At 57.6% G+C, this 10,190-nt stretch overlaps 1 protein-coding gene across 1 annotated transcript; it reads left to right on the top strand.

The window, feature by feature from the left end:
- Nucleotides 1-1,273: 1,273 nt before the first annotated feature.
- On the top strand, nt 1,274-7,494 carry AQP3 (aquaporin 3 (Gill blood group)). Its single transcript, XM_004712370.3, has 6 exons — nt 1,274-1,384; nt 4,731-4,857; nt 5,218-5,355; nt 5,694-5,812; nt 6,154-6,371; nt 6,469-7,494. The coding sequence occupies exons 1-6, from the start codon at nt 1,277-1,279 to the stop codon at nt 6,635-6,637; spliced, it is 879 nt and encodes a 292-aa protein (XP_004712427.1). The 5' UTR covers nt 1,274-1,276; the 3' UTR covers nt 6,638-7,494.
- Nucleotides 7,495-10,190: the final 2,696 nt, after the last annotated feature.

The following is a 10,190-nucleotide window of genomic DNA, read 5'->3' as shown; positions in this document are numbered from 1 at the left end:
ATTCAGAGGTCTCAAGGTCACAGCTCTTCACCACATGGTACAGAGGAATTTTTCGACTTGAACCAGGGGAACAGCCATATGGTATCCTCTGGCCTTGTGGACCACCAGGGGTATACTTTAACTCTATTGTCTTTGCCCTGGTCAGAAAGCTCAGAACCAATCTCACCACTCAGATGCCTGTGTCTGGGACCCCTAGTGAGTAGAAAGCTTTGTTTTTCTGCTTCTGAAGGGCCTGTATTAAGTCCTGGAAAATGTGGTTTCTCCTGGCCCCCCTGACAAGGCTATTATAGAGACTTGGGGTTGGGGGGGGCACTCTGCTTCCAGTCCCGAGGGAGCAGGAGCAGGGCCCAGGCTGCCAGGTCTTGGTTGGTTTCCCACTTACTAGATGAGAAGTGAGGGGCAGGGTTGCTCATGGCTGCCCTCAGTGTCCCTCAGACACCCCACCTTTTCGTCAGCTTAACTTCGTAAAGGGACCGACTCTCCCCGTGGTGGCTTGGGATCAGCCAGAGGGGGAGAGGAGTGCGTTCAAACCATCAAGGACTCACCTTGTTGGCAAATACACTGGGCATGCGGCAAGTCAGGACAACTGCGCTCAGCCTGTGGAGCCAGGTGAAAAACACACACAGGTACATGTGGGACAGGCCCAGGTCTCCTGGCCACGCTCCACAGGCATGTGCACGAACAGGAGGTATGCCCATCCAGTGTGTTCGGGCGCACAGAACACGTACATACGTGACCTGGACAGTGATGGCCCGGACAGGCAACTGTGTGTGTCCTTGCAGCACAAGGGGCAAGGGCTGTGGGCTGGCATTGGAACTCAGCACACGTGCGCGGAGTCCCCCTGGTTCTGAGCTGGGAGAGGGGCGCTTTTCACTTGAGGCCCGCTGCTTGGACTCACTCCAGTCCTCCTCACCCAGGGAGGCCATGCTGGGTCTAGCTGTCCCTACGGGGAGGATGACCACGCGCTCAGAGGAGTGGAGGAAGGGGCCACTCTCCTTTGGCACTTCCACACTCTCCAGCCATGCCGGCCCCCCCACCCCCGCCCACGCCATCTCGCACACTCACGGGGGGCCTCTCAGCCCCGGGACAGCCCCTCCCCTCAGCACCCTCCTGGGCCACCCAGCCCCCAGCGCCTCCCTCTGCCGGCCCCCTGCCTTCCTCCAGGCAGGGTGAGGCGGGCGGGGCCGCGCTTCCCGCGCTTCTATAAAGGGCGCCGCCCGTCGCTCGCGGCCACAGCTGCAGCGCCCGCCGCCCGAGCCGCCCGCCACCCGCCGCCATGGGTCGACAGAAGGAGCTGGTGTCCCGCTGCGGCGACATGCTGCACATCCGCTACCGCCTGCTGCGCCAGGCGCTCGCCGAGTGCCTGGGGACCCTCATCCTCGTGGTGAGTGAGTGGAGGACGCCGGGAGCCCCCCACTACACCCCCCACCCCGGGGCTGCCTGGGTCTCGCACGCCGAGGGCGCTGGCTCCCGGATCTCAGCTCCGACCGCCCTGGCCGGACCCCCTCAACCCTTTTGCCAGCACACAGCTAGGTTCCCATGTATGACAGCGCCGACTCTTGCCAGAATGACAGCTGTTACTCCTCCCGACAACCCGGCTCCCCGGCTCCCCCACAAAGGGTCACCTGCAGATAGGGCACTTCTCCCGCCGCCCCCCAGGGTCGCAGGGTGCCCGCCCAGGGAAGCAGTCAGCTCGGTGGGGTGAACGGACACCTTATTAGGTTATTTGGGCTCTAGTGTCTGGCCACTCATGAATAATTAAGCCCCAGAAAGTCCAAAAGTTGCAGTGAAGCAAGAACAGTCCAGGGGTGGGGGCAGAGGGCAGAGGCCAGCCAGATAGCACAGAGGCTGAAAGCAGGGTCTTGAAGCAGGAGGCTGGTGGGAGGGGGCTGGCCCCGAGCTTGGAGGGAGAAAGGAGTGTCTAAAGTTCCTTCCCCATCACATCCCGGGTCAGTTCTGGCAGCTCCTGTGCAGAGGCTGGTGGCACGTGTGGCTATTCCCCAGGGCCACTGAGCCAGGGAACGTCCTCACCCCTGCTGCTCCTCAGGCATGGGGACTGGCTCCCTGGGGAAGGCCGGCTTGCTGTGCTCCCAGGTTGTTCCTGCTGTGACTCTGCTTGCACACCGTGGGTCTGGCAGCACACTAGTTATGGGCTCCGTTTTCCAGGGAATCTTGATTTTCAGCTGTTCGGGTGGTCACACCTCCTTTCTCCTAGGTGACCTCAGCTTCAGTCTCCTGGTGCTCCCAGTGGGTGGGTTACCTTGCTCCTGGCCACCTAGCCCCAGGGGCAGCCCAGCCCAATCCACCAGCCCTCTAGGAGCCTGCACAGCTAGTAGGAGTGGAGGCTGTTACTGGGGCCCTTGGAGCAGATCCACTTTGAGTGAACCCATGTGACTGTCCCCAGGGGTCCTAATCTTTATGGGAGCAGACTGCCAGGCCTTTCTCCTGAATTGCCCAATGAGTGCAAACCTCCACCTTTCCATTAGCAGCCAAGCTTAGCTGTTTCACCACCAGGGCTTTTAAAGCCCTGAGGTAAAGACAAAACAAAAACACCAGAGAGCTGATTCCTACCCACAGAGACCCTTTAGAAGAGAGTGGAACTGCCCCCCCCCCCCCCCAGGGTCTAGAAACTGTAAATCTTTAATGAAGCCAACTGCCTCATCCTTCCCCCTGGGAGTAGCTGGTGGTTCAAACTGCCAACTTTGCAGCTAGCAGCTGGGTGCCGTGACCACCTTCAGGGCCCAGCCCAAAGTGATGGCAATAGTGGGGCAGGCTCCGCAGAGACTGGCCTCTGGCTGTGGAAAGCAGGAAGGAGGGCAAGCCAGGTGAGCACTTCGTCTACAGTCCCTCTGAGACTGGTGGACCCACCAGCCGTCCCACTGCCCCCACCCCTGTGCCAGGTCTGTGTGCCCTACTGCCCACCTGAGTGCTGGGTCTGTAGGTGTTTTCGAGCAGCTAGAATGGGGAGGAGGAAAAGGGGTGTCTTCTATCTTCTAGATAGGACTCCCTTTGGTCTACCTTATCTCAGGACACACACACACACACACACACACACACACACACACACACACACCTTCCTGAGGAGCAATCTGTCCTGAGCTTCACCCCCGGGATTATTTGGCTGATCCCAGACCACAAAAGGAGGGTGTCATGTTTGTAGGGAAGGCTTTCAGGCTCAGTAAGGGTGAGGTATCAGGGGCCAGTGAAAAGCAGAAGCTCATGGGCCGCCTGAAGAGGAGGGGCCAGGCCTGGAAGACCCCAGCTGGCCAGGGCTGGGTGGGCTCCTATAGACTGCAGTGGCAGAGTTAGGCTGGCTGTCATGTGAGAGAAGCCTCTTTTTCTGAGGTTCCAGGTGGGGGAGGGTGGCTGGCCAGGACTTGGGGAGGAAGAGGAAGATTAGCCCCAAGGTGGTGGAACTGGCTCTGACAACTCCTCCCTCCCAGGCCTCCTGGCATGGAGCCAGGTCTGGGCCTCAGGCAGCCAAGGAGTTGAGGGCAGAGCCTGCCAAGCTGAGCAGGATGCCTCAGACCCCCACGGGCCTGCCCTCCCTTCCCCCTGCTGCCCACACACTTCCAATCTCTGATCTTTGTTTTCACCTACCTGCACACCTTTGCCCTGCATCATTGCTGATAGCATCCCCACTATCTCTTTGTGAGGGGTGATAACCAAAATGCTTAACAAGCCAGGACACTTGACCCTTTGGAATGAACCAGAGCCTTAATCACTGAGGTTAAGGTCTTAGAAATGGCTTAAAACTTTTCATTGGAGGGTGGGGGGTGGGGGGAGACTTGCTCAGGGGCTGGGGCACTTTAGGGAGCTTTCAGCATTCAGAGGTCTCAAGGTCACAGCTCTTCACCACATGGTACAGAGGAATTTTTCGACTTGAACCAGGGGAACAGCCATATGGTATCCTCTGACCTTGTGGACCACCAGGGGTATACTTTAACTCTATTGTCTTTGCCCTGGTCAGAAAGCTCAGAACCAATCTCATCACTCAGATGCCTGTGTCTGGGACCCCCAAATCTGAGTGGGGAACCTTAGGCTGCTGAAGGCAGAGAGATTAGGGTGGTGGAATGAAGAGGCTCCCCTTGACAGGGGCAGGCCAAAGAGGACCTGCTGTGAGGAGCCCAGAGGGTACAGGCCAGCAGGGGCTCTGACAGAGGAAGTTGCTTCCACCTCCCTTCTGTGGCAACCAGAGCAGGGGATTCACAATGACCGCCTCTCTGCTATTGGGCCGGGCCTGAAGGGCTAGGGGAACAGCTCCGCTCCTGCTGCAGTTTGAGTCCACCCAGGAGGATGTTCCAAGCAGGCTGTGGACTTGGGTTTCTGGGTTCTGGGGCCTGCCTCTAGTCCATAAACCCACAGCAGTCAATTCTTACCTGGGGACTCTATAAAGGCCCGAGTAGAACTGCTCTGCAGAGTTTCTGACGCTGTAACTTTTGACACAAGTGCGCAGCCTCATCCTTCTCCCTTGGAGTAGCTGGTGAGTTTGAACTGCAGACCTTTCAGTTAACAGTCCACGGTGACTTGACAGCGCCACCAGGGCTCCTCTTCAGTCTGTAGGGCTGTGTTATATTAGAGTTGGGACATTGGGAGGATTGGGGTGGTTTCTTGTAAAGGCCTCCTGCTCTCTGGAGAGTGTCAGGCAGCAATTGCTGGCTCCATCCTTTCCGTCAGCAGTGAGAAGTGCTGGGCCTCACCCTCTTGCCTTGCTCTGCCTCCTACCACAGATGTTTGGCTGTGGCTCCGTGGCCCAGGTGGTACTCAGCCGGGGCACCCATGGAGGCTTCCTGACCATCAACTTGGCCTTCGGCTTCGCTGTCACTCTGGGCATCCTCATTGCTGGCCAGGTTTCTGGTGAGAACTTCGTCCCACCCACAGCCCCTGACCCTCAAGAGCATTCCTACCAGGTGTCATTCTCGGAGGATGGGATGTGTGCAGGAAGCATCTCCGAAGGCAGGCCATAGCCGTGGCTCAGCTTTGGACCCTTGGAAGAGGAGGGTGGAGAAGGAAAGACACCTTTGAACTTGACACATAGAACCTTCGACTCTCACCTGGGGAATCAAGGATTATCTCAGTTAGCCTGAGACCTAGTCCACCGAAATCCCATGCCTGTCCTCTGCTCCCTGGGACCAGGGAGGAGGGAGGAGGATGTCTAGGTCCCTGACTTCCTTAAGTCAGTCCATGGCTAACAGGTCCCATCTACCCTATATCCAGGGGCCCACCTGAACCCTGCAGTGACCTTTGCCATGTGCTTCCTGGCGAGAGAGCCTTGGATCAAGCTGCCCATCTACACTCTGGCTCAGACGCTGGGCGCCTTCCTAGGGGCTGGGATCGTTTTTGGACTGTATTATGGTAAGCACCCTCCCCCTCCTCCACTACCCCTTCTCATGTGGATGCAGGCCAGCTGTCCTCAGGCCTTTGGCTGACAGATAGCAGGGCCTTCCCCGGCCTCAGGCCCATGACTCACTCATTCACACACACACAAGCCCAAGGTGGGGGCCCCGAGGGGGCAGAGAAACAAGTTGGGCAAGAGGAATGTCTTGGGTTCTCCACCCCAATGGACCCCACCCCATCTGACTTCAAAGTAACCCAGGATTAGGTATACTCTTGACCCCTTGGATGGGGGTGTCCCCTAATCCCCGTGGGGCTCAGGCCTCTGCCCTTTCCCACTGAGCCTAATCTCTTACTAGATGCCATCTGGGCTTTTGCCAATAATGAACTTATAGTCTCGGGCCCCAACGGCACTGCGGGCATCTTTGCTACCTACCCCTCTGGACATTTGGACATGGTCAACGGCTTCTTTGACCAGGTATGGAGCTGGGGATGTGGGAGTGGGGGAGCAGAGAGAGAGGCCCATGCTCCCTCCAGCCAGGGTTGTTCAGGGGCTGGCTGTGGGGCAGTGCCCCTCCTCTTAGTGGGTGCCCTGCCTGCCTCTGAGCCATGGTGGCAAAGACAGAACTCTAGGGCTCCTGTATTTAACCATCTCCCCTGCGGGGTTCTTGAACCCCCAAATGGTATAGATATTAGTGTGTGGCAATGGCTCTCTGGGCTGGAGAGGAGGAGCCAGAGGAGGGACCCGAGGGCGGGGGAAAGGGTGGGGACCAGACCCTCAGCTCATCTGTCCATCTGTCTTGCCTGTCCGCCGGCCAGTTCATCGGCACAGCCTCCCTCATCGTGTGTGTATTGGCCATCGTCGACCCCTACAACAACCCGGTCCCCCGCGGCCTGGAGGCCTTCACCGTGGGCCTAGTGGTCCTGGTCATCGGGACCTCCATGGGCTTCAACTCTGGCTATGCCGTCAACCCTGCGCGAGACTTTGGCCCTCGCCTCTTCACCGCCATCGCAGGCTGGGGCTCGGAGGTCTTCACGTGAGTGCAGCCCCTGACCCAGCCCTCCCCAGCCCATCCCTCTGCCCCGCCCCACCCACCCCTGAGCATGCCTGTCGCCCCCTTTTCCCGCCCCCAGGACTGGCAAGCACTGGTGGTGGGTGCCCATCGTCTCCCCGCTCCTGGGCTCCATCGCGGGCGTCTTCGTGTATCAGCTCATGATCGGCTGCCACCTGGAGCAGCCCCCACCCTCCAATGATGAGGAGAATGTGAAGCTGGCCCACATGAAGCAAAAGGAGCAGATCTGAGGGGTCCTGGCCAGGCCCTCCCCAGCCCAGCCCCTCACTGACTGCAGGGGCTGCTCCCCAAATGTCCCTCAAGGCCTTCCTCCCAAGGCTCGGGAGCTCCCGAGATGGACAGCCCCCAGGAGCACTTCCCCCTGGGCCCTGACCAAAGGGAACCTCAGGCCACTGCCCTTAAGCTATGGTGGGACAGGGAGCAGGGCTGACATGTCATGTCCCTTTGTCTCCCAAAGGTAGAGAATGAATGGGCAGCAAGGCTCTGTGTGTGTGTGTGTGTGTGTGTGTGTGTGTTTGAGTGCCTGCGCGATTCTCCAGATTGCAGGACAAGGAACCAAGTGGAAAGGATTCTAGCTGTCGCAGTTGCAGGAGAAGCCCAGGGAAGGGCGTGTGTGTGTGTGTGTGTGGGGTGGGGGGAGGCAGGGGGGCACACCTGTAAGGAGAGCGCCAGGAGTGGGCATGCCGCGACTCCCCATGGCGGAGCATCCTCTGGTTGCAGTCTGTGTGTGTGTCTGCCCGTTTTTCTAAGGGGGGTTTCCCATAGGCTTTGGGGGCGGTGGAGTGGGGGTCTGAGTAGGGCTAGCGGGGAGGGGACTCACAACCTGAGTGTGGAGTTCCGACTTCCCATATGTAATGTGTCTGGGGCATATTCTAGGCCTGAGAGGGTGAGGGTGAACTAGGTCATGTTTCATGTTTGCTTTGTTGTTGTCGTTTTAAGTACATACAGCAAATGTTACAGACAGGCTCACAGGTAGGGGTTGAGAGACCTCAGTCCGAATCGGGTCCTCCCCCCTTGAATCCTTCCCTCAATTTATGTACCCTTTTGTCTTTTATAAAAAAAATAATAAAACCTATGCCCCAAGCTACGGACTGTGCAATCTCTCGGTGCTGCTGCCTCTCTGCACCCAGATAAGGAGCTGTGGTGTGTCTGAACGTGGCTACTCACATTCCCTGCGGGTCCTTATTAACCTGGCGAGGCTACTCCTGAATGAGGGGTAGAACTCCAGCTTTGCCCCAGGTGATGGAGGTCACACAGTCACACAGAGATCAGAGGACCCCTTAACAAGACTTTTGGCTCCATCTTCCACCCTCTCAGCCCCTTCACCAAGCCTCTCCCTCAAGCTTCCATCCTCCTGGGTGTTGCCAGGGTAGTGCGACTCCTTCCCAATCCCTGTATCCCACCGTCACCTCAAGAAGGCAGGTTTGAGCTGCTACCCACAACATAGTGAGCGTCCAGTCATTGAGGGAGACCAAACAGGGAACCCGGGCTGTTCTCTGCAACCTGAAGCTATTTGGGCTCCAATACCTGAAAACCTCAAGCCACTCCACCCAGCAGCCAGAGAACCTTTCCTAAGTGTGAGACTTTGGCTGGCTGCACCTCTGGATAATCTCCCAGGCCTTTCACTCTGCCTCCAGACTCTAGGACCTGGCCAGGGTCATGAGGGACATGATCTCTTTATACTGCTCAGTCTGGACTACCCTGTGATGCTCCTTCCTATCACCAGCACTTTGCTCATTCAAGTCCTCCTGCTCTGCTCTAGTACCCCCTCCTCCAGGATGCCCACCGTGCTGTCTATCTCCCACAGTCGGCCACAATGATCTCAGCCCAGAGATGCCAGTACCATCGCTCCCTGTCCTTCCTCCTGCCTCATCTCTCCAGTGAGGGCACGCCCACTGAGGCAGGGTTTGGACACACTGACACACCTGAGCCCAAGAAGCTTTCAGATCACATGTCCCATGACTCCCACCTCACTTTCTCCTCCTTACCAGGTCCTCTCGGGTTGCAGTGGGAATAATAGGGAAGGTGGCCTGACCCAACCCTTCTGCAGAGTTTAACCCCGTGGGAACCAGGCGATACCTGGGTCTGTTTTAAGGACTAAATCAACTCAGTCCCTAGACACTTCACAGAGGAGACCCTGGCTCAAGGAGGGTGGGTGGCAAACCTAAGGTCACACAGCCAAGGCTCTGCCTGAGAATGTGGGGGTGGGATAAGATTCCCTCAGATTCCCACCCCCCTCCCTGTCCCCAGCTCCCCAAAGGAGGTGTGTCTGGAATGCTGAGGGAACTGAGCCAGAGGGAGTGTCCCCTTCCCAGGTCCTGGGGGGTGGGGTGCGGGGTGCAGGGAGGGAGATGTGGGGAAGGGAGGGTAAATCGTGGGAGGAGAAGTTGACTGTAAAGTTTCATTGCAGCCACCCTGTCCCACCTTCAGACCCCTGCAGCACACCTCAGGCTCTCCTCTCCCTTGGTCTCCAATCCTGCAGCTGTCCCTGACTGCTCAGCCCAGCCCGGGGAGGGGCAGGGGCCCTTCCGGTACAGTGGCTAACAAGCAGTGGGACCTGAATCCGGCGTGTGACCTTGGAGTGGGCACTCTCGTTCCCTGAACCTCAGTTTCCTCATCTGTGAATTGGGGACAAGAGAATGAAGTAAGGGAAGATAATTCACAAGAAGCCTTAGCACCATGGCCAGCAGACGGCAAAGAAGAAATGTTTCCTCTGGATTTGTCCAATGGAGCCAGAGGGAGGTGGGGAGAGGAGGGGAGATGCTGAAGGCAGGGGTTTTAAAAGTCATTCAATTCAGCAGCCTCTTCTACCTCAGATTCTGCTCACAGATGTTGAGTTTTCCTGAGTGGGAAGGGAGGTGGGAGCGATGACTGAGGCGCCCTGACTGTAGGAAACTCTTAGGGAGGAGCAGAGGGATGGCATACAGGTATATAGAGGTTCATATAGCAAGGGGACCAGGTTCGGTGGAGGGTCAGGGCAGAGCCTAGTAAGGACAGGAACTGGAGAGAAGCTCTTCACCTCCCCTCCCTAGTGGCTGTTAGCAAATTCTAGAAAGAAATCTCTTTTCCTTTAGGGCAGTATCTTCTTCCTTATTCCACTCGATTCATTTTCGAAGGTGGGTGTGAAGGGATGGTGGGTGCATGGGAGGGCAGTGAGGACCCTCCCCTCCTCTCTGTCCCTTCTTGCTGGGCCTCTCGTCCCCCCCAGTGCACTGTGGAGCTGCTCACGGCTGCCTTCAGTTCAGACTCCGTTTGGGTGGCAATCAGCTCCCTGAAACCGGACCCGTTTCCTGTTTCTTTGTGTGCCTGTGTGTGTAAGCATGCCCATGTGTGCACTTCTCCGTGTCTCTGGGTGTGTCTGTCTTTCATTCTCAGTGTGTCAGGTTATGTCTGCAGGGCGGTGCTTCCGGGGCCAATGTGTCTGTGGTGTTCTGTACCTCTATCACTGCCTGCCTCTTCTCACCTGGTCCTTCTCTGTGTACCTCCCCATGCAGCTCTGAGCACAGCTCTGTGTACTCAAAGGACACCTTGTGTGTACCTCCAAGCACACATGTATGTGCACGCAGTGTTTCTAGGGGTGCGGGTGTCAGACCCATCCAGCTTGCTTTAAACCTGGGGGAGGCCTCCTCCTTTAGTTTCTGGTAATGAGCTCCCTTCTTGCTCATTCTTTCCCCTTGATTTTGTTTTCTGAGAACTTGGGTGCCATCCACCACCCCACCCCTGCCCCCAGGCTTGGGGAAACATGGGTGGGGTAGAGTTGGGTGGGGCGGCAAAGAGAGAGGA

The sequence above is a fragment of the Echinops telfairi genome, unplaced genomic scaffold (assembly GCF_000313985.2).
Source record: "Echinops telfairi isolate 266 unplaced genomic scaffold, ASM31398v2 ScPeMD7_25;HRSCAF=90, whole genome shotgun sequence".
Taxonomy (NCBI): Eukaryota; Metazoa; Chordata; class Mammalia; order Afrosoricida; family Tenrecidae; genus Echinops; species Echinops telfairi.
This window is presented reverse-complemented; position numbering and strand designations above follow the sequence as displayed.